General features: G+C 36.8%; 1 protein-coding gene across 1 annotated transcript in view; it reads left to right on the top strand.

The window, feature by feature from the left end:
- Window positions 1–25,518, top strand: part of SLCO6A1 (solute carrier organic anion transporter family member 6A1) — a 96,045-nt gene that overhangs the window by 22,529 nt on the left and 47,998 nt on the right. Inside the window, exons 5-6 of the mRNA XM_008059168.1 lie at window positions 5,721–5,842; window positions 8,299–8,408. Of these exons, the coding sequence (XP_008057359.1) occupies window positions 5,721–5,842; window positions 8,299–8,408 (232 nt within the window). The remainder of the gene's footprint in view (window positions 1–5,720; window positions 5,843–8,298; window positions 8,409–25,518) is intronic.

Below are 25,518 nucleotides of genomic sequence, written 5' to 3'. Positions count from 1 at the left end.
CACCCTCCCTATTCACAATCTCGCCACAATACTCTCCATCTCACCCCAAGTAACTTTTTGTTTGTTTGTTTCTCTGGATGGAAAAAGTCCTCAAAGGGAAACATTTTGCTGATGTGGAAGAGGTGAAACAAAAAATGGCAGAAGCAACAAAAGGCATCAAAATTGATGAATTCAAAGCTGTTTTGAACAGTGGAAACTATCTCAATAGGTATATTGCATCACATGGTGAGCACTTTGAAGGTGACTGAAGTTTAAATATGTAAGAATAAATACACAATTTTTTATAAATAAATTCCAGTTTTTTACATCCCCCCTATGTAATATTATATTTCTGTGAACAGAGATAATTTTGCTTCTTTCTTTCCAATTTGAACACCTTTTAATTCTTCTTCTTTCCCAATTTCTCTGGCTAAGACCTTTCAGTACTATGCTGAATAGAGTAGTGAGAATGGGCATTTCTGCCTTGTTCTTTTTTTTTTTTTTTAATTAATCAATATTTTTTATTATGGTTTTGTGGGGTACAGTTAAGGGTTAGGTGTACAATTACGTTTCATTCAGGCACCCTGTTGATAAGAGGTGTTTTCCCATCCCCAGACAGATATTTGTCACTGTTAATCCCATCCCCCTCCCCCCTATAGTTTCCCAGTACCATCAGTCATTTTCTTATAGTATTACATTGGATGTTCAAGGTCCATTATATGAGTGAGAACATATGATACTCGGATCTTTGTTTCTGTGAGAGGTCACTCAGTATTATAGACTCTAGTTCCATCCAGGTTGCTGCGAAATTCATGATTTTGTTCTTTTTTATGGCTGCGTAGTATTCCATCATGTATATGTACCACATTTTTTAATCCAGTCCTCTTTTGATGGGCAGCATGGTTGTTTCCAGGTTCTTGCTATTGTGAACAACGCTGCGATAAACATACGTGTGCAGGTATCTTTTTTATAGAGTGATTTGTGTTCTTCAGGGTATATTCCCAGTAGGGGGATTGCGGGGTCATATGGAAGGTCAATTTTTAGAGCTTTTAGGAATCACCACACTGCTTTCCACAGAGGTTGCGCTAGTTTACATTCCCACCAACAGTGTAAAAGTGTTCCCATTTCACCACACCCTCTCCAGCAGCTGTTATTTTTTGAGTTGTTGATAATTGCCATTCTGACTGGAGTTAGGTGGTATCTCAGTGTGGTTTTGATTTGCATCTCCCTGATGATTAGTGAGGTTGAGCATTTCTTCATGTGTTTGTTGGCTGCTCGGATGTCTTCTTTTGTGAAGTGTCTGTTCATATCTTTTGCCCATTTTATAATGGGGTTGTTTGTTTTCTTCTTTTCAGTACGTTTGAGTTCCTTGTAGATCCAGGATGTTAAGCCTTTGTCAGACCTAGAGTTGTCTGCCTTGTTCTTAAAGAAAAAGTTGTTTTCTACTATTGAGTATGAAGTTAGCTATGGGCTTTCCATATATGGCCTTTATCATGTTGAGGTACTTCTGTTCCTTGTTTGTTGAGTGTTTTTGTCATAAGGGGTGTTGCATTTTGTCAAATGCTTTTTCTGAATCAATTGACATGATTATGTATTTTTTGTCCTTCATTATGTTAATGTGGTGTATCACATTGACTTTTTTTTCATATGTTGAATCATCTTTGCATTCCAAGAATAATTCCCACTTGATTATAATGTATAATGCTTTTAATATGTTGTTGAATCTGATTCACTTTTATTTTATTGAGAGTATTTTCATTAGCATTTATCATGGGTATTAGTCTGTAGTTTTCTTGTAATATCTTTGTCTGAGTTGGTATCAGGGTAATGTTGGCCTCAAAGAATGAATTTGGGACTGTTCTCCCCTCTTCAATTATTTGTAGGAGTTTGAGAAGAATTGTTGTTAATTCTTACTTAAATATTTGGTAGAGTTCTCCAGTGAAGCTATCTGGTTCTGGGCTTTCCTTTGTTGGGAAACTTTTGATTATTGATTCAATCTATTTACTCACCATAGGTCTCTTCAGATATTTTATTTCTTCATGGTATGTTGCATGTTTCTAGAAATTTATCCATTTCTTCTAAGTATCCAATTTAGTGGATAATTATGGTAACTATTTTTGGTTGGATATTTGAAACAAGTGCACACTGTTTGGGACATGATACTAGGAATCATGTTAGGGTAGTGGAGAAGTAAGCATGGGAAGGTAAAGAAGACAATATATTATATTGAGCAATTTACTGCTTGGGGCTATTAGGATTCCATCACACTGGGGAACCCTGGGGGACACTACAATATATGACTCAGAGTTATCCCAACAATCAGTTATCCCAATCACTGATTGAGGGATGCTCCTGGGATTAATATTGACACCTGGGTATTTCTGACCTGCACTCTGTGGCCTGGGCCAAGTACAGAATCTTAGCCATTCAAAGTTATTCATTTGTGTACACCGGAATGATGAATACCTAGCTGAGTTAATATAAATGGGACACTAACAACATCTTCTACAACATTGTCTTAAATTTCAGCTGAGAGAATAATGGAACTGTTACAACCATATGTTTGGTAACTAATGGGATTGATTATATTTCATGAACTATTTTCACCGAAGATTTTTTTTTAAAGCAAATAATAAGAATAGATTCTGCCGGGCTCGGTGGCTCAGCCTGTAATCCCAGCGCTTTGGGAGGCCGAAGTGAGTGGATTGTCTGAGCCTGCGGAAACTTGGTGAGACATTGTCTCTACAATAAATCAAAAATCAGCCTGGCATGGTAGCGCAGGCCTGTAGTTCTGGCTACTTGAAAGGCTGAGGTGGAAGGATCGCTAGAGCCCAGCAGGTCAAGGCTGCGGTGGCCGGGAGTGTGCCAGAATGAGACTCTAACTCAAAAAAAAAAAATAAAAAAATAGATTCTGAGGCACAAAAGTGATGGACTGTTAAATATCTTCTGTTTGTTGCTATAGTTCCACTCTCTACTTTTTCCTACCCTGCTCTATACCTAAGAGGGGTGACCTATGGGCAACACCAATGGACTTTTTTCCTTCTGTTTTATTTTTATTTTATTTCATTTTTTAGGTTTGGGTTGTGTAGGGCACTAGGAAGAGACCAAAGGGCAGAGGGCATGAGGAAAGTCAGGTCTGGATATTTATTCTTATCTCTCCTTTCCTGCTGAATCTCAATGGTTTGGTCATATCGCCTTAATAAAGGCCACATCTAGTCCATGGGCCTTGTGATACACCCTCCTACTTAACTGCTGTCTTCTTGTCTTTTCAGGCCTGGAGGTGGTAATGGCTCTCTTCTGTTGCTAGGTAGAGGGTGCTATCTCTTCCAATACAGATTGCTGTAAACTTGCCTTATATCAATTATATAGTTTTTTAAAAATTAAATTATGTTCTTAAGCTACCCAAAAAAAGTGTGTTGTCAGGATGCAATATATTTATTAGCCATCTGTATTTTTTTAAGGTTGAATTTGCTGCTTGTTTTCATATTGGCTCATTCTTTCTCATAGGTTTATAAAAGCTCAAGTATAATGGATATCAATTGTTTGCTAGATATATGGCAAATAATTTCTCCCAATCTGTCTTTAAACTTTATATATGGTGTCTTTCATTATACAAACTTTATAAGTTTTTATATAGCATAATATGTAAATATTTTTTCCTTTCATAAAATTTTAGTTTTCTGCCTTGCTTGAGAAGTTCTTGCCCTCTATAAAATTATTAAAATTTTTGACTGTATTTTCTCCTGTTCTTGTGTAAATGTGCTTTGTATGTTTAAATTTAATATTCAATTTCAGTTTATTTTTGCACACATGAGACTTGGGCCAGATTTCTTTTTCCCTCAAAGGGATATCTAATTGTGCTGATGACATTTATGAATTATTTTGTATGAGTTTTTTTTACTGATACTAAACACAATCTGAATTATAAATTAAATTGGCCTGTGTCCTTAGGTTTTCTTCCTGTCTCTTATTGCTCTAATATGTTCCCTGATATATTTTTCTATTCCCCTGCCAATGCTAGTGTTTTAATTATTAAATCATTATTGTATAATTTGCTGTTTGGGTGGGTAAATACCCATTCATTATTGTTTTTCATCAAACATCGGGGCTATTTTGGCAAAATTACTCTTTCAGATGCCTTTTATAATCTCAGGTTACAATCAAAGCATTTTTATTCGAATTACTTGAATTTATTACCAAACTGGGAATAATTATCTTTTCATGCAAGAATGTGGTATGTGGCTCTATCTTCTCTACTTTTCTTTTATACCCTTCAATAAAATGTCATTATTTTCCTTATTGAACATATCCCATTAAGCTTATTCCTGGGCATTTCATGCATTTAGTTTATATTGTGCATGGAATTCTTATATTTTACATGTAATCTTTATATTACTTTTTCTAATCAAAAGTTTTGTGTTGATTTTCCTAGCTATCTTAAGTACATATTTACTTATACATATGTAATAATTATATGTAATGCAATGTACGTAGTCAGAATACATTGCTGGGTTCAAAAGTGAAAATAACAACAACAAAAAGAAAACCCAAAAAACTTTCTATTATAATCATGAAGAAAACATGGAGCCCTAGTAACAATCTGGAATTGAAACCCCATGAGTGTATCGTTTTCAGATATATATGACAAGTTGATAGTGGAAATCAAGATTAGAACTTTATGCAAGCTGGAATTTGTATCCTTTATTAATGCTGGGAGTATATAAAGAGTTGTCCTATAAGGAATAAGACTGCCACATTCTCTACATCTTATGAAAGACAAACATATATGCAAGTTACTCATCAGGTCTTGGCTGGCGAGAGCATCCTCTGTGAAAAACCAGCACTTGGTTCCTGTGGTTGTGAGTATTTTCCCATAATTGCTTATTGAAGAAGGTCTTAAATGTGTGTAGTAGAGCTGAAGATAGTGACATCTGTGTCATTGTCATGACTTCTAATCTCCTCCCTAAATGACACAAAATAACTCCAAACTCTGAAACTTCGCCACAAAATCATGACCTCAGCATTAACTGAAGACAACAAAATACTGAAACTGCAAAATAACTATGAGTAAAAAGGGAAAATTTACTAATACCGGAATAAAATCTTTCACATTTCCATCTCACCCTCTCTACTGTAAGACTTTGTGGCGAATAAAGGCAGATCAGGAAAACCTGCAGAACAGACAGGAAACAGAGAAGCCAACAAAATGTCCCAAGGGTGATTTGGAGTAATCATTCAGAGAATAAATTCACACTAAATCTGAGAGTTCAAAAAAGGGACTAGAATAAAAGGATTTCAAAGTATATGCAATTTAAAGGGTCAAATGTCATTTAAAGGTTCAGTCATGCAACTTAAGGGGAAAGGCTTTCCATTAAGGTCTAGGTGCTTGATTTAAAGGGAGGCAGGAATGATTTTAAAGGAATGATTTAATATTTAATAGGATAGTTATTCAGATGTATAGCTTCTGGTATAGAAAAAATTTGAAGAGAAACAAACAAGCACCTTTTGCCACCTTAGTAGTGTCAAGGAAGAGAAGGAAAAGTTTATAATACTGTAAGACAAAACAGAAGCACATAATTGGAGGACTGGCAACCACTCCTCTCAACAAAACAAATAGTAACAAATTAACAAAAAGTTCCATTTTTTATTCTCTCTCTCTCTCTCTCTCTCTTCCCTTGATTATGACTTTGTTGTAATAAAATACAAACAGTTGAAATAGTTTTTATTTTTCTCCATTAAAGCACTAAAGACAATAATGCTAATCAACAATGGATATGGACTTGGTGGACTAGTTTTCTCATTACCTCTCTTATTGCATGGTCTACATTAATACCATTGTCATGCTTTCCAGACAATTTTCCAGGTGACTATAAAAATATAATTCAGTAAATAAAAAGACAATAGTTTCCTCTCACTCCAGCCCTTATTGTCAGAGAATGACTATACTGCATTTTATCGTGACTATGCCTCTTTCCGTAGTAGTCTGTTATAGAGATACAGTGTCATATGCTAGTGTTATTTGAACAAATGAAGCAGCATTGCAGCCAAATATTATTTATGCACCAGAATGTTATTCTTGGATATTTTTTGCTTCTCATTATTTCCTTTTGGAAGTGCTTTTTATCTAAATTTAGTAAGTTGTCTTAAAAAATGAAACATATTAAAATCTACTTACCTAACATTATTTAGTGGATGGACTACCTCACAGAATTGTTATAAGATAAAATAATAACTGGTTTATTTATTTATTTTTTTAGTCAGGATTTCCCTCTGTCAACAAGGCTGAAGTACAGTGGCACAATCACAAACTTACTGAAGCTTTGACCTCATGGACTCAGGCAATCTTTCCGTCTCAACCTCCAGAGTAGTTGAGACTATAGGACTATGTCAGGTTAATTTTTAATTTTTTCTTTTTGTAGAGATGAGGTCTCGTTATGTTGCCTAGGCTGGTCTTGAACACCTGGGCTCAAGCTATCCTCCTAGCTCAGCCTCCAAAAGTGCTAGGATTGCAAGTGTGGAGCCACCATGCCCAGCTAATAACTGTTAAAATTCTTTTGGAAATACTGAAAAATACATATGTAGTCAGAGAAATCTAATATTCACCTAATTATAGTACATTGTGTTGGCACAAAACCATTTAGTGCTATCAAAGATTATTTATTTTTATTTTTTATTATAAAGATGTGGTGTACAATTCATGGCTAGGTACACAAACGTTGATTATTCAGGTACCCTTGTTGATGAGGTATGCCCTCTCTCCCCTAGCAGTTTCCCTCAACTACCAATCCCACCCTGACTCCCCTGACAGTTTCTCACTACTGCCAATCACTTTCTTACAGTATTATAATTGTACAAGATCTACTTATGAGTGAGAACATATGGTATGCTGTTCTTTGTTTCTGTGATAGATCACTGAGTGTGGTTGACTCTAAATCCATCAAGAAAGCAGGGAGACAGAATGGTAAAAAAATATTTGCCAACTGTGTATCTGACAAAGGCCTAACATCTAGGATCTACAAGGAATGCAATGTACCAAAAAGAAAAAAAAAACCTATTAAAAAGTGGGCAAAAGGCATGAATAGACACTTCTCAAAAGAAGATATACAGGTGACCAACAGACACATGAAAAAGTGCTCAGTCTCACTTATCATCAGAGAAATGCAAATCAAAACCACACTGAGATACCACCTAACCTCAGTAAGAATGGCCATCATTAATAAAATAAACAACAACAGATGGTGGCGAGGATGCAGAGAAAAAGGAATGCTTCTACACTGCTGGTGGGAATGCAAACTAGTGCAGCCTTTTTGGAAGATAGTGTGGCGGTATCTGAAAGAGCTAGAAATTGACCTTCCAGCCGGGCTCAGTGGCTCAGCTTGTAATTCCGTGCCTTTGGGAGGCTGAGGTGAGTGGATTGCCTGAGCCCGTGGGTTCGAGACCCGCCTGGGCAACTTGGCGAGACCTCATCTCTACAAAAAAAAAAAAAAAATCAGCCAGACATGGTAGCGCGTGTCTGTAATTCCGGCTACTCGGAAGGCTGAGGCGGAAGGATCGCTGGAGCCCCGTGGGTCGAGGCTGCAGTGGCCGGGAGTGTGCCACTGCACTCCAGTCTGGGCGACAGAGTGAAACTCCAACTCAAAAAAAAAAAAAAAAAAAAAGAGAAATTGACCTTCCATATGACCCAGCAATTCCCCTATTAGAAATATACCCAGAGGAACTCAAATCATTCTACAAAAAAGATACCTGCACATGTATGTTTGTTGCAGCTCTATTCACAATAGCAAAAACATGGAACCAACCAGGTTGCCCATCAAAGCTAGACTGGTTAAAAAAAATGTGGTACATATACACAATGAAATATTATGCAGCTGTAAAGGACAAACATGGACTTTGCAGCAACTAAGAAGATTTAGAGTCGATCATATTCAGTGATCTTTCAAAGATTATTCTTTCATATTCTGGAGCAAATATGGTAGCCACTTGCCAAATGTGGCTATTTCAATCTTAAATTAAGTTGAATTAAAAATTCATTCAAGTCATAGGAGCCACATTTCAAGTATTTAATGTCGCTAGGGGCTGTCGCTAGTGTGGGATAGTGCAGATATGGAAAGTTTTCATTATCACAGAATGCTCTTTTGGACATGACTGTTTGAGAAGAATGTCTCTTTTAATTAATCAGATTGACTTTAAAGATAGTAAAAAATAGTTCACTTGCCATTCCAGGGCTAACTAAATTGATTAGGGTGTGTATATATATTTAATGTATGGGTTTTGGTTAACTGAATATGTCATAATATTATTTTACTGGATAACATATAGGTACAACGAAGATAAAAGCTAGGAAGCGTAAACAGCTTCGTTTGTTTGACCGCAAATTTAAAGATCGAGCGTTTGGAACTAGTATCAAGGATTTATGTGCTGCTACTTGGGTAAAGTAAAATATTTTACTGGAACAAGTCAATTAATTTGACCTGTGTAATGATCTAATAGTGAAGTTAAGAAAATAACCATAAAGTGTTCAACTTAAAACTGGGTAGGATTTTTGAAATCTTTTAACCAGCCTGTTCATTTTTCAGATAATAAAAAATAGAGTTCGCCTTACCTAAGTGTCATTGCCAAGAACTTAGCTAGTGTCAGACAGTACCAGGTATTTTCCATATATTTCTTTTATTTTTATATTATTTTGTGTTTATATTTCCCCTGTGGTAATAAATAAGACATTTAATGGTATGATATGTAAGTATCAACATTATCGTTTTTATTATGTTTTAATGACTTAGAAGAGAATGCTAGAGGTTGACAAATGTTACACAACCATCATGTTTTGTGGAAAATATCTAATTGCAATATCAAATGAGAGGAACTCTTTGTTTCTCTAAGAGAGACACAAGGCCTACAATATAGATGTTGTAAAATAAAAAAACACCAATTTCTAAGTAGTGATTTGACTTTCAACTTGTTTCCTCTTCTGTTCATAACTTCAACCTTTATGTTGCTTAAATAATTGTATTTCTCATATACAGATTTTATCAAGTTACTTCTCAGATTACTCAGCAGACTAATTTCACAAATGTTAATAAGACTTTCAAGACCTTTCACAAATAGTGTCAACGGAATTTTCCTATCTCATTTCCTCAGATTTTTATTGCTGTGTCCCTTATATTCTGGCCACTTACTTTTTCCTGGAAGTATTAAATCTTTTAATATAGTTCTGTGCCTTTGTAGATGCCAATCTCTCTACTTAAGATGCTCTTCTCTATTGTAAAGAAAACTCTTTGTCATATCTTACCTTATATTGCTAGACCCAATGATTTTCTTCTTCCTTAATGCCTTAATAGACTTTATTATAGTATAGTAAAATGTACTATATTATAATAGATGTAAATAGGTATGTTGTATAAAATCAGAAATTGTGTTACCTATTTCAAGTCAAAAAGTGTTTATCCTATTCTCAAATCATAAACCATTACTAGCAATTGATTACATTTTATTCAAATTTTATTTAGTTATAACTTTTTAATCAAAATATTACATGTACATATTTTAACAATACAGAAATCAATTAGTTATATCCTCTTTCATACTGTTAAAAGACACTTCCAAAAAATTTAAGCATGAATGTTTTAAGGGTTTTTAAAAAATTATTGCCAGACAAGAAAAAAGGTCAATTACAATATTTCTCTCTTGTAAAAATAGTGTTTTGACTATTATTGTTAAACAGGATTTAAAAAAAATAACACCTAGTTAACAATCTTAGACTTCTGACGGACACCTCTCTGGGAAGGTAACAAAAAGATATCTTAATTCTTTTTAAAGTTTATCAGAAGGTGGGACTTCCAGAGTGAGGACATTGGGATATCCTCACTTTCAAAAGACAGTGATGAAATTGTCAAAATGTCAACAACGATTTCAGGACCCTAGAAATTAACCAAGGGCATACGACAAATTGAAAACATTTATTCAAGAGTTAGTGAACATTGGATAGAGGAATGGAGTCAGTAGCGTTTAAATTTGACATGACTTCCATTCTCTCCTTTTCTCTCCCTTCTTTCCATGTCTTGGTAGCTGTGAAGTCTATTGGTCTTTCTGCCATTAGAGGTAGTTGATCTGATTTGGAGCTCCATGGAAAATAACAATAACAATATTGGTGGCAAACAGGAAATGCCAACATCACACTGCCAAAAGCAGCAATACTGGTTGGAGTAAACAACAGACCACTCAAAAACTTTAAAAAGTATATCTGAGCAATGATACGGGCTTTGAAAGCCCTAAAACATACTTGGGGATCTGAAAGGATTCACATGCTTAGGGCAGACCAGAGATGACCTCTGTTAGTCCCTGGCTGACCACAAGTCCCTATACAAGCAGAAAGTGAAAGTCAAGGCATATTGTAAAATGCTTGAACTTTGATTGTATGATCCAATTCACATACAGATCTTAGCTAAAATTGGAAGTCATACTAGCTTAAGATATTTAAGTAAAACATTTGCCAATTGTTTGGTGGCTGTCATGGTGTGTCAACCCAATGTGACTCCTTGGAGGCTAGACTTAAAAATAAAATTTAAAAATTAAATGAGCAAAGACTTCAGTGGCTGCATACTCCCTGTAATTAGTCCTAGAAAGTTGTAAACAAAGAACAGAAAATAGCAGCAGCAACAACTCTTGAGGGTGGGGAAATGAGAACCCAGAAAAGCCACAACATATTATTTAAAATGTCCATTTTTTTCACAAAAAATCAAGAAAAATGCAAAGAAAAAAGAAAGTATGGGTCATATAAAGAAAAAGGAAAACAGTACACCTGTCTCTGAGGTAGCACAGTTGTTGGACTTAGTAGACAAAGACTTCACATGAACTATTATAAGTATGCTCAAAAGAATAAATAAAATATTTAAAGAAATAAAGTTTGATTGTAATGAGTCAAAAAACCTCAATAAAGAAATTATTTTAAAAGAGCCAAATAGAAATTATTAGGTTGAAAAGAGGATTAACTGAAATGAAAGTAAATCAATCAAGATTATCCAGTTTGGAGAACAAAAAGAAAAATAATGAAGAAAAATGAATGGACTTTAGAAACGTGTGTGACGTCATCAAATGTAACAACATATGTATAATGAGAGTCCCAGAAGAAGATATGAGAAAGAAGCAGAAAAAAAATGTGAAGAAATAATGGCTCCAACTGCTCCAAATTTGATTTTTTTAAAAATCTACATATTCAGAAAACTCAAGGAACTCCAAGTAGGATAAAATCAAAGAAATCTATATCTAGACACATTGCAGTCAAACTGAAAATAGCAAGAGAAAAACTGATCATTACAGGCTATCCTTGACCTACAGTGGCTCAACTTATAATTTTTCAACTTTATGATGGTGGGAAAGCAATATACATTCAGTAGACACTGTACTTTGAAGTTTGATTTTATCTCTGACTAGTGATATGCTATGGATACTCTTTTGTGTGCTTAGCAGTGGCAGCTGGCCACAGCTCCCAGTCAGCCACACAATCATGAAGGTAAACAATCAAGCAGGGGTCTCCAACCTTCAGGCAATAGATTGGTACTAGTCCGTGGCCTGTAAGGAACTGGGGCACCCAGCAAAAGGTGAGCAACAGGCAAGCAAACAAAGCTTCATCTGTATTTACAGCCACTCTCCATTGCTCGGGTTACCACCTGAGGTCCACCTGAAATATCTGAAAAATCAATAATGGTTTATAATAATTTGCTTAATATGAAACTAGTGTGCTTAATGCTTGATATAAGTAATAATAATCTGTAATAGCTCATTTGACATAAATAACTCTATCTTATTAGTCTTCCATCTTAACTGTCCTCTTGACCTAGAAATGAACCCCCATTGTGTATGTGTAATTGCTATAATGTTCACATGACCACAAACCCACAGCTGCATTCCCTTAAGTTGATCATGTTGACTGTTCCTGTTGACCATTTGCAAGACTCCCTAGCCACAAGTTCTGTGTAATTGTATGCCTTGTTAACTGAAATCCAAGAGATTGTTCCTTTTGTTTTTAATTCCTTGTACCCTCACTCCCTGCTATGTAGACCACTGGTGGTTTTTGCCTTTATAAGCTTCTTGCTAGTTTAGTTCAGGTGTCAAGAGGTTTTCTGGTGTGAACCTGCTCTTGACCCGCACGTTAATAAAGGACTCATAATTAATTAGACTCAGCATGCTGGCGTGTCTCTTTCTTGCAACTTGGTCATAACATTTGGAGACCCCAGCAAGAATTCACCAGCACAAGCAGCCATCTTGCTTCGGTTCCCCCCACCCCCTGGCTGGGTGGAGAGCTTGTAGGGGAGGTGCCTCCTGAGTCACCTCAGGCCCCAAAACCTCTCATCTCGCTTGGAGGGAGTTGGAGCGACTGCTGGCAGCTTATAGTCTCAAAAGAACCTGAGTCCATCTACAGTCTCCTGGGAGGTAAGAATTTATTTTCATTTTCTGTCTGTTTTGCTTGTGGCCATAATTCTGTTTAAGGGAGTCATGGCCTGATGAGGCTGCTCTTTGGATGCTATTCATTTGGCCAAGACATTGGCTGAATAGAGTCCTCTGGCTTTCTGCCCTGAGACTGTGCCAGGGATCTGTAATTTTCTGCCATGAAGCTGTACAGGGATCCGTAACTTTTCTCACTTGGGCTGGACATGTCTTGTTTGTCATTGTTTTTTGTTTGTTTGTTTGTCATTTAATATGGAATCACAGGCGTCTTGACCCTCCAGTCCCCTGGACTGTATAATAAAGAATTTTCTCCTTTAAACAACAGAGGGGGGAAAAAAACAACAAGTTTCAGGAACCACACTTACCTTACCCCCTTCTGAATTACCTGCAGGCTGGGTAAATTAATTTCATTAACAGCGGTTTGCAATCAGCTATAATGCTTTTCACTGCCAATTTGCTAATGGACTTCAAAATCTTTTAGACACAAGGATTATTAATCCAACACAGGATAAATAACAAAATAACCTGAGTTTATCAATCATTATAAAATATAACTTGCCAATGCTTACCTGTTTTAATTCTTAATTTGGGCTACAACCTAATTACATGTCTCTAATGTTTTCAATTTTTCTTCAGACTTTGTCAAGATGGCTGTGTTTCCTTGTTAAAGTACAGCTGTAAATTATTTTCAGGGAAATGTTTCAACTTACGTTAATAAATTAGAGACTTTGGTCATGCATGTAGTTTGTGGGACTACTTTCACTTTCAAGTATTGTTTCTGAGACAATAGTCTTTTTTCACCATTACTTGCTTAATAATTTTGTCTATGCTCTCGCTTAATATTTTATTAAATCCAAATAATATTCAGTTAAAGTCCCACTGTTTCCTATTTGTGCTTTTGGAAGTAGATTTAAAAAATCTCTACAGCCCACTTCAGCAAGAAGTAGTTATGGAAGACTAATCTTCACCCCATTTCCCAGGATCATAAGAATATTTCTAAGAGCAGAAATAGGGAAATAAAAGAACAAACTGAGAGCCAAAAGCCATTTTTTATCTTGTTCTTAAAACGCGCATGCATGAGCAGTATTACCACCTCCCTTCCGTCATCTCCATTTTTGGCAACTCGCCTCTGCTCTGGGACCAATTTGGCACCTCTCCTTCACCTCCAGGAGGTTCCACCTCCATAGGTGACAGTTCGAACCAAGTTGAAGGGGTCCAGCCCCTTGCCGGGTCGTGAGCTTTCCTGAAGGAGAGACGGACAGGCGAAAGATGAAAATCTTATACTCGGACACCTGCTTCCTGAACAGATGACATCCTTTATTAGTTAACAGGAAGCTTTTATACTATTCATAAAGGGGCAAGACAAAGAAAATTCCTTCATGTACATATCCTTTAAAAGTTACCACCATCTAGCAGTCTTAGAAGAAACAAACAAGCCAAGAACACTATCTACTTTCAGTTAATGAGTCTTGAGATAAGTTTAAAAGGAGTTTCACTTAAACTAAACATAATGCATACAAGGATTACTTTGATTTCAGTTCCACATTACTTGTCTCATTAAAAAAGCCTTAAAATCACTAAAACAAAACTATAGATTGTACCTAGTGATAGTAGGAACATGAAGCCCATTAACTTGACCAAACAACAGTGGCTACTATTTAAAGAATAACTATGAAAGTCACTTACTGTGAAAATACATACACTAATCTTTACTCTGAATAAACATATAAAGTGAACTAAACATAATGAAATAAAACTAACACAACTAAAATTATTATGGTTGCATAATTGCTAATGAGATTTTAAGTTTAGGATAATGGTGATTTGGCTGTTTTCCCTTATGCTTGGCAACTTCCTGGAAAATATCTTTGTCTTAAGATAGGCACTGGAGCAGTTATTATTATCTTTGAGGCACCGATTTTATCATTGTGTGAACTTAAACTTATGAACTTAAAACAATCTTCAAAGTAACTATAAAACACTAAACTATAGCATTAAAACTTAATTAATGACTCAAAGTAAGAACCTTGTTAAACATAACCAGAGCCTAATAATTTTTGTCAACCCTCATACATATGTATATTGATCATATAAACTTCTATGATATTACATTTACCAATTATGATTAATACATGGATAAAACAATTATCATGTCTAGAATAGCACTACCAGCAACTCTCTTCAAAAGAGTCTCAAATTACAGTCCTTGAAGTGCTTCAAGAAAGTTCCCAGGTGCACAGCTCTTCATGTAGCAGTTTTTCTTTTGGGCTTTTATGACCTTCAAAGCTTTGTAATCGCCTTTCTTGTCCAGGTGTCTTCATTACTTTTCTCTTATCCTGCAGTGTTTATTTCTAAAGAAAACTCAAAAGAAGCTTTTAATGACATTTCCCAGGCCCCCAAAATTGCTTTCTGTATTTAGTTAATTATCATAAAAGTATCTAATTAGTATATTATGAATTCAGTGAAAACCCACTGTATAAATGTTTACTTAAAATTTAACTATAAAATTAAGTAAAAACCTTAACGATTAATCTGTATCCTATGTCTGTGCAGACAGTGTTATAAATCACCTACATAACTCTTAGATAAGTGTTAGAGCTTATAATGAGCTCATAATGAACTTACCATAAGCTTGTGCTTCTAAAAAACCTTATGTCTACACAGTAAACTGCATAATTCTAAATCAAATAAGGAGTGAATATACTAATATCATTTTTTATTCAAGCAATATCTAGTAACTTATAACCAAGTGAAAGAAAGCATTCTTGATGTACTTCAGAGTTTAACCCTTGCATATGTTAGAAAAGGCCAAACGGCATAGTGGGAAATGGAAAAATAAACCATGACATTTCCAGGTTAGCTGTGAGTGCTTCACATAAACATGCCATTTTCTTCTTCCACGACTGCACAGAATTCTTCGGCGGTACCAAACAGCAAAGGTGGAAGACAGAAGGGCCTCGGCTTCCTGGGCTCGCCCCATGGCCCGGGGTCTTCAGCATACCAGGACCCTATCAATCAGGTGGGCCTCCAAAGCTGGCTCCCAATACCAAGTGAACTGTTTCTGGTCTCTAATAAAATCAGTTATGTGCACTCATTGCCCCACTTGGGATGATTGTCAATAGCTCCTTATAACTTTGTTTACTTCTGAGAAACAAGAGTGCATTAGAGCTGAGGCTAGGAAATCTATTCTAGCCTCAGCTGCAGGTACACAGAAAAAAAGTTTTTTAAAAAAAGGTTACATGAGGTTTCTCCCTCCTCTCACCCAGACTGGGACCCTAACAATTTGGCAGGGTCCAGGGCATTAGAAATTTATCACCAGATTCTATTAGCTGGGTTAAAGGGAGCAGCCCAAAAACCTATCAATCTTTCTAAAACTACTGAGATTCTCCAGGGTCCCAAGGAATCTCCAGGGACATTCCTTGAATGCCTCTAGGAGGCTTTTCATATTTATACCCTGTTCAATGCCTCAGCACCTAAGAATGTTCAAGCTATTAATTTGTGACACAGGAAGCTCCAGACATCCAAAAAAAATTAAATTACAGAAGCTTGAAGGCTTTGCAGGAATTAATATTTCTCAGCTGCTGGAAGTGGCCCAAAAGGTTTTTAACAATTGGAATGCTGAAAAACAGAAACAGGCAGTACAGGCAGCCAATAAAGCTGCCAGGAAACAAGCTAAAATCCTGGTAATGGCCCTTCAAACCCCGGGAACTGACTTTAAGGGGCAACAGGGGCAATCACTAGTTGCAAATTCACTTCTAACTGAACTATAAACTTAGGGCAAAAACGAGTTACCCGGTCATTCCTCATAGCTCTGAACTGCCCATTCCCTTCAATGGGCCAAAACCAGCTTCGGTAGTTAAAAGCCACTATTGTGTTTTCACCTGACAAAACTGAAATGTTTGTTCCTACTGTTAAACTTAAAGGATACCTTCTTCTCTATTGCCCTGTCCCCTGTTAGTCAACCCATCTTTGCTTTTAAATGGACAGATCTTGATTCTGGAGATACCAGTCAGTTAACTTGAACCCTTTGCCGAAAAGCTTTGCAACAGAATCTGTCAGGGTTCTGTGCCTTATACCCTCAATGTGCTCTACTTCCATAGGTAGACAATCTCTTGTTTGCAGTTGCAGACTTGGACACTTGATTACAAGGCACTAAAACTCTGTTACAGCTTTTCCAAGACTTGGGCTACCATATGTCAGCAAAAAAATCACAGCTCTGTTCAACTGAAATTTCCTATCTGGAAAACCAGCTAAAGAAAGGTAAACAAGCTCTAACCCCAGCCCAGAAAGAAGCCATTCTTCAGGTTCCTACGCCAACCACAAAGAAACAGGTATGGGAATTCCTGGGGGCAGCAGGGTATTGCCGGCTGTGAATCCCAGAATTTGCTGAAATTACCAAGTCCCTATACACAGCCACAGCAGGAGATCAACCCTTAAACTGGACTGCTGCTGAGAATCAAGCATTCCAATAGTTAAAAACAGCTCTGACCCAAGCCCTGCCTCTAGCCCTCCCAAATGTCATCAAGCCTTTCCAGTTGTTCGTTCACAAACAACAAGAAATTACAAAGGGTGTCCTCACACAGACCTTAGGACCCTGAAGAAGACTGGTGGCTTGCTTGTCAAAAAGACTGGACCCAGTCGCCTCTGGCTGACCCTCTTATCTCTGGGTCATTGCAGTCATGGCCATGCTAGTTAAGGAAGCAGATAAATTAACTTTGGGCCAGAACTTGGCTTTGACTGTTCCCCATGCTGTTGAAACTTTGCTCCAAGGAGCCTCTGGCCACTGGATGTCAAACGCTCATATCACCCAATATCAGAGTCTGTTGCTTAACCAACCAAGACTAACTTTCTCTCCTACTCAATACCTCAATCCGGCCACCCTGCTGCCAGATAATAATCCAGAAGACATTTCTCAGGCCAGCCAGCCTCATCTCCAGGACACTCTCTTAAGTCAGGCTAATGCTGACCTATTCATGGATGGTAGCAGCCTGGTAATAAAGGAAGTCCAAAAAGCTGGTGCAGCCGTAACCAGAGTTCATGACGTAATCTGGTCACAGGCCTTGCCTCAAGACATCTCAGCTCAGAAGGCTAAGTTAATTGCTTTAACTCAGGCCCTGAGCTGGGGAACAGAAAAGCAGATAAATATCTTCATCAAAAGCCAGTATGCTTTTGGCTATGCTCCATGTACATGCCATAATTTCCAAGAAATAAAATCTTCTCACTGCAGTGGATAAGACTATAAAAAAATAAGGAAAAAATTTTTAGCCCTCTTAAAGGCTATATGGCTCCCTAAAATGGCTATCATTCACTGCAGAGGACACCAGAAATCCAACACTCCAGAAACAACTGGGAATTGTCTAGTGGACCAGGTGGCTCAAGAGGCAGCAAAACTCCTGGTTAAGCCCCTGACTATTTTGCTAACCAAAACTTTTCCAGTTCCTTCTCTCCCATAGCAGCCCAACTATACCCAAGAAGACGCAGACTTGCCAGGCGCTCACAAGAGGTGGGTTAAAGGCTCCAGAGTTATTTTGCCTACAGCTCTTACACACACCTTAATAAAGCAGGAGGTACCAGAATGACTGAACTGCTAAATTGCTTCTATCATATTAATGACTTAAAAAACTGGACTGCTTCAATGGCCAAAATGTGCCCTGCTTGCACCCGCATTAAACCAAAAGGAGGGTCAAATCCTCCAACAGGAATCAGGGTTTGTGAATTAAGCCCTGGCAAAAAAATGGAAAATGAACTTTACTAAAGTAAAACCCCCTCAGGCGGGGTACAACTATCTACTGGTGTTTATAAATACTTTTTCTGGATGAATAAAAGCTTTTGCCATAAGAAAAAAAAAAAGAAAGAAAGAAAAGAAAGAAAACACACTGATGGTTGCAAGGTTTTTATTAAATAAAATAATTCCTAGGTTTGGGCTCCCCCTCTCTATTGGCTCTGACAGTGGTCCTGCCTTCATCTCGTCCATAGTACAGCTGGTTAGTAAAACACTAAACATTAACTAAAAATTACATTGTGCTTACCAACCACAAAGCTCTGGACAGGTAGAACACATGAACCAAACTTCAAAAGGTACTTTAGCCAAATTAATAATAGAAACCGGTGAAAAATGGGTAAGCCTTCTTTCTGCCTCAGGCCCTTCTCTGGGTTAGGTACACCCCATACAAGACTGGGTTTACTCCATATAAAATCATGTTTGGGAGACCCCCTCCTCTGTTACCCTCGTTGCAGGGTTCCATTCTTAAAGAAATTACTAATCAGTCTCTGTTAAAGTATCTCCAGTCTTTACGACAGGTCCAGAATATTGTCCACACCAACATCCAGGCCACCTTGCCAATTCCATTCTCTACACCATGTCATCTGTTCCAGCCTGGGAACTTGGTCTATGCCAAAAAGTTCCAGAAGGAAGGACTGACTCCTACCTGAAAAGGACCCTATGTAGTTATCCTCACTACCCCAGCAGCACTCAAGGTTGACACAAAACAGGCTTGAATTCATCACTCACAAGTCAAGGAGGTCAAAAAAACCAACATTGCTCCACCCTGCTCGGGCATTTGAACTGCAAAAAGAGACCCTAAAAATCCTCTCAAGATCACCCTCCGAATCTGCCATCCTGCTTCAACCATATCACCGGCTGACCAGCCAACACTCAACTGAAACGTGAGACTCCAACTGTTTAAAATAGACTAATTTGCTGGTCACTGTCATTAATTTTCTGAATACATTGTACTCAAACCTTAACTCTTGTTTTTGTTATTCCACTTGTTTTAGCCTTTGACATTGATCTTCTCATTATAGCTCCTACAAATTAAAAATGTCCCAAAAAATTTTATTAATGCTTTTTTTATTTCTCATACACTGGGTACATTGTTGACCTATTAAACTTACCATGAGTTTAACTTGTTTTCTGACATGTTAAACAGTAAGCCTATTTTATGCATCAGTGTTCAGGTGCTTCCCCAGATATATGCTTACAGTGGTCCTAAGGGGGCCCTTTTATTCAATCCTCCTGGTCTTCCGACAACCTGTCAAAAACATGCTGTTCCCCTCTTGGTATCTGCCTTAATCGGATTAAACGTAGCTAAAGCCACCGCCCTCAACACTGCTGCTCTGGTCCAAGGGAAATTAGGCCTAACCAACCTAACATATAACATAAATTCTAGCCTAGAATATATGCAATCTGCTATAAACCAACTCCATGACCAGATAGACTCCTTAACAGAAGTTGTCCTCCAAAATCGTAGAGGCCTAGACTTACTTTTCTTATCCCAAGAAGAACTTTATATTGCTCCTAGAAAAACGTTGTTTCTATGCTAATAATTCAAGAATTATTAAAGACACTCTCCAAAATGTCCAAGAAAACGTTGACAGGTGACCCCCCCAAAAAAAACAACAAAAAAAACCCCTAAATACCAGTTTAACTGCACCTCTTGCAGAACAATAAATCAATTCTGTAAAACTCATGCATATAAGAACTTGTTACAATTCCATACCCATAACTGATGAGTCAACACATTACTCGTGAACAAGTAAAAGGGGGGAATGAAATATCTGATAAATCAATAATGGTTTATAATAACTTGCTTAATATAAAACTAGTTTGTTTAATGCTTGATATAAGTAATAATCTGTAATAGCTCGCTTGACATAAATAACTCCATCTTGCTAAAGTCTTCCATCTTAACTGCCCTCTTGACCTAGAGATGAACCCCCATTGTGTACATGTAATTGCTGTAATGTTCCCATGACCACAGACCCACAGTTGCATTCCCTTGAGCTGATCACCTTGACTGTTCCTGTTGACCATTTGCAAGACTCTGTAGCCACAAGTTCTGTGTAATTGTATACCTTGTTAACTGAAATCCAAGAGATTGTTCCTTTTGTTTTTAGTTCCTTGTACCCTCACCCCCTGCTATGTAGCCCACGTGGTTTTTGCCTTTATTAGCTTCTTACTAGTTTAGTTCCAGTGTCAAGAGTTTTTCTGGTGTGAACCTGCTCTTGACTCGCACGTTATTAAAGGACTCATAATTAATTAGACTTGGTGTGCTGGCATGTCTCTTTCTCACAACTTGGTCATAACACACCTCCTGCCAGATCTGCCCAGCATTAGATTCTCATAGGAGCGCGAACCCTATTTTGAACTGCGCATGTGAGGAATCTAGGTTGCACTTTCCTTAGGAAATTCTAATGCCTAATGATCTGAGGTGGAGCTGAGGCAATGATGCTAATGCTGGGGAGCAGCTGCAAATGCAGATTAACATTAGCAGTGAGGTTTGATTACACATCCCTTCCCTTTCCCTGCTCCATGGAAAAACTATTTCATAAAACCCCAAAACGTGCCGGGCTCGGTGGCTCAACCTGTAATCCCGCGCCTTTGGGAGGCTGAGGTGAGTGAATTGCCTGAGCCCACGGGTTCGAGACCCGTCTGGGAAGCGAGACCTCATCTCTACAATAAATCAAAAAATCAGCCGGGCATGGTAGCACATGCCTGTAATTCCGGCTACTTGGAAGGCTGAAGCGGAAGGATCGCCGGAGCCCAGCAGGTCGAGGCTGCGGTGGCCGGGAGCGGCCACTGCACTCCAGTCTGGGCGACAGAGTGGGACCCCAATACACAAAAGGCTGGGACTGCTGCTCTACAGTATACTGTGTTGCTAGCATTTTTCGGATATTGTGTTTTGTGCTTTAAAATTGTCTATAAGATGTCCATCTGTGTATAGGATCCAACCCTTTCTTGTAAAATAAGCTTTGTGTTAGATAAGTTTCCTTAATTATAGGCGAATGTAAGTTTTCTGAGCATGTCTAATGTAGGATAGTCTAAACTATGATGTTCAGTAGGTTAGTTGTATTAAATGCACTTTTGACTTGCATTATTTTCAACTTACAATGGGTTTATCATGATATAAAACCATTGTAAATAAAAAAGCCTGAACATATTTTACAAATTTTACTGAGGCACCTTTACACAAAGGAACCTCAATAAAATCAGCAACTAACTTCTCATCAGAAACAGTATAGGCTAACATTTTTCTTTCGGGGATCATTTCTGTAGTTCATTACTAGAGAAGTTTTTCTGAATGTGTAAAGCACTGGAAGTTATGAAGAGAAGGTACTGCATTCTCATCCTGAATGTGAAGCTGGCTCTTGATGTTGATCATGCTTTTCTTCCTATGGGAGAGAAAGAGGGAGAGGATGCAGTTCAAGTGGTTCTTCTTTAAGAAAGAATCAAACAATGGAGACCATAAAACAGTAGAATAATATATTCAACAGCAGACTTACTTTTCAAGAAATTGTAATGTTCTTCAGAGAGAAAATGAATAAAATCTGATTTTAACTAGAATCAACACAAGTAAATAACAAACACCAATAAAGGTAAATATTTTGGTACAATAATTTTTTTTTACTATTTTCTTCTTTAATTGGTTTAAATACCTATAGAATTGTGTTATAGGGCTTAAAACATATAAGGATTTAATTTATATGAAACCAATAGCACAAAAATGTGGAGAAAAGGGAGATTTTTAAGAATGTAGTTTCTATATGGTATTTAAATTAAGTCAGCATTAATCTGAAGTAGATTTTGTTTAGTTAAAATGCATATTATAACACACAAAACAACCACTGAGTAACTAAAAAAATATTAAAATATAAAACAAAAGACTAAAAAAGATACAATAGAAAATATATTTTTAAATCACAAATGAAAACAATAAAGAAGAAAATAAGGGATAAAAGCCATGAGAAATATAGAGAATAGCATCATGACCAACATATCAATAACTATGGCAGATATAACATCAATAATTACATTAAATATAAATGAATTAAACTTTACAATCTACAGACTAAAACTGTCAGATTGCATAAAACAAAACAGGATGCAATTATATGCTTTGTAGAAGGGACATGTTTTAGATAAGACATAAATAAGTTGAAAGTAAAAGAATGGAAAAGTTATATCATGCAACCCTAAGAGAGCTGGAGTGCCTTTACTAATATCAAATTAAATAGGCATTCAGATAAAACATATTACCAGAGATGAGAGATATTTTATAATACAAAAGTTTCAGGACTAAATAACAATTACTAACATATATGTGCCTAACAATAGAGCCCCCAAATACATGGAAAAATAAAAACCTGACATAATTGAAGAGAGAAATAGATAATTTGCAATACTACTTTGATATCTCAATACTCTCAATACTCTAAATAAATATTAACTAGACAGACAATTATAAAGGATATAGAGGGCTTGCACAATGCTATCAACATAACTTGACCTAATGGATATTATAGAACATTTTACCCCAAAGCAACAGAATAGACATTCTTTTTAAGCACGCATGCTATAAAACAAGCCTCAATAAATTTAAAAATGATTGAAAGTTATACAAAATATGTTGCCTGACCTTAATAGATTTGAATTAGCAATCAATAGTTTTTTTTAACCAATTTAATATATTTCAAAAGTGGTGAAATTGATACTTGCTAGCATAGAACTTTCTTTAAGCATTATAATTTAAGTGGCAGCGATTTGTTTTTCTTAATGATACATAAAATAACAGTGTATTCTACAATTGATGGCACTTAGACTCCATGAAATATGCCACTTTAACTTATTTAAGCTTACTTCCTTCAGTTAAGACCTTTCTCATATTAATATAAGGTATTTAGATGAATGCATAGCCCATAGTAAAAACCCAATAAATAAAAAATATGAATGCTTATTGGGATATTTCTGATTTTAGATTAGTGGAAAAATGTACACAAAAAAATCAGGGAAAACTACATAATAGGATTTTCCTTTTATCTTGATAAAGAGTGGAAAATCAACTGAAAAAAGAAAATTTTAAAAGATGAATATGAGGAACTTAATTGACCAAAGGCCTATTATCTTCCTCCTCTGTTAATCCTATAGTTTGATCCCACCTAGTTTATTACATTTAGTTTTTAGCATTTTCTTGAAATCCAATGACTGTTTAGAAGCACCTTACCTAAAGACTGCTAGAAAATCATCTAGCAAGAAAATCATTCCAGTGAGTAAAATGCATCACCATTATTATAAGATTTATCAACTAGGAGCTGGTTTAAATACACATCTCCTGATTTTCTAGGCATAATTTTTTGAAAAATAGTCCTCTTGTCATTAATTTATATAAGGTGACCCAAAGAAGTAGCTATTTTTTTGAGTGAATTATCTTAACTATTATCATGCTTTCTTGGTGGTCATTACATATTTTTTTAAAAATTATCAAGAAAAAGAAAGAGGTTTATGAACGTGCTAGTAAAATAATTTAATAGTTTTTAAACTATGAAACTGAAATAGATGCAAGTAAAATAAAATATAAAAGTCTAGAACAAAAACAAAATAACATTTTTATAAAGTTATAATATCTGTGAGTTAAAAGTTATAAATGTAAAAGTAGGTGGGATTAGACTTGAAGAACAGAAAGTAGAACAGTGAATAAGAACAAAAACTATCTATAACTATAAGAATAAAATGGGTTAGAAACTTTTTTTTTTTTGAGTTGGAGTCTCACTCTGTCGCCCAGACTGGAGTGCAGTGGCTGCTCCCGGCAACCGCAGCCTCGACCTGCTGGGTTCTGGCGATCCTTCTGCCTCAGCCTTCCAAATAAGCCGGAATTACAGGCATGCGCTACCACGCCCGGCTGATTTTTTGATTTATTGTAGAGATGAGGTCTTGCTGCCCAGGCAGGTCTCGAACCCGCGGGCTCAGGCAATTCACTCACCTCAGCCTCCCAAAGGCGCGGGATTACAGGCTGAGCCACCGAGCCCGGCTAGAAACATTTTTAAAATTATGAAAACATAAAGCTTGGAGGTTGGGGAAATAGATCATTGGAAAGAGACAAAAAGCAATTAAATCTGACTGGAAGTAGGTAAGAAATAAGATTTTAAAGAGGAAAACGCTCCTTTTAAATGCATAGAGCAGAGCACTCATACATTTACTCTCTTTTTCTTCATCTCATATGTTTCATGACTTATTAGCTGAAGTAGACTTTTACAAACTAGCACTCAAATGAGCAAAAAAGTGTCAACGAATATCATCATATTAAAAGAAAAACCTTGCAAACTGTAAAGAACAAAATGAATGGAAGGTGTTAGTCATTACTGTGTGACTTTCAGCTGATGACAGAATGAATTAAAGAAAGCTGGTGCCTAAATTATTTTGTTACTTTTCTATTGGGTAGTCAAAATACTAAATTTCCGACTGGGCTTGGTGGCTCAGTCGGTAATCCCAGCACCTTGGGAGGCTGAGGTGAGTGGATTGCCTGAGCCCACGGTTCCAGACCTACCCGGACAACTTGACAAGACCTTGTCTCTACAATAAATCAAAAATTAGCCGGGTGTAGTAGTATGCGTTACTTGGAAGGCTGAAGCAGAAGGATCACCGTAGCCCAGCGGGTCGAGGCTGTGGTGGCCAGGAGCGTGCCACTGCACTCCAGTCTGGGTGACAGAGTGAGATGCCAACTCAAAAAAAAAACCAAAAAACTGAATTTCCTTTGAAAGTAAATAAGTTACTATTATAGAAGAATTCATGTAATTTTTTATTTAAATAGACATTTAAAAACTGTATTTATCACTTGTATTTAGGTCAGGACATTTTGTGCTACTTACAGCCTCTGAGTCTTCCACTAGGTGTGACTCCAACTACCTTCCTTTTTGTGGAAGCAGACGAGGTGAGATACCAGCACAGACAGCTGAAAATATTTAAACTTGCAATTATCAGCATTTTCTAGGTGAGGCATTTTACTCTTATGGACAGATTTGATAAAAAGTATCATTACTTATTTTCTATGGCTAATTATAGATTTGTAGCATGATGAATCAAGACCAGAGCAAGTGAGAAGTTAAATTACCAAGTAAAATGCTTTAAGGACTCAAGGTGGTTTACTGGTGTCCTCCTCAACTTATGTTTTTCTCCTATTTTTATGGAGCCTTTTTTGTCTATGGCCTTTTACTGGCAATATTGGTGTTTCCTGCCATGCAAATTTTTTTTTTGTGTGTGTGTGTGTTGGAGTCTCACTCTGTCGCCCAGACTGGAGTGCAGTGGCCGCTCCCGGCCACCGC

This window comes from Carlito syrichta, unplaced genomic scaffold (assembly GCF_000164805.1).
Source record: "Carlito syrichta isolate Samal-C Ts95f unplaced genomic scaffold, Tarsius_syrichta-2.0.1 Scaffold303741, whole genome shotgun sequence".
Classification (NCBI taxonomy): domain Eukaryota; kingdom Metazoa; phylum Chordata; class Mammalia; order Primates; family Tarsiidae; genus Carlito; species Carlito syrichta.
Note: the sequence above shows the minus strand (reverse complement) of the source record. Positions and strands in the feature narration are given on the sequence as shown.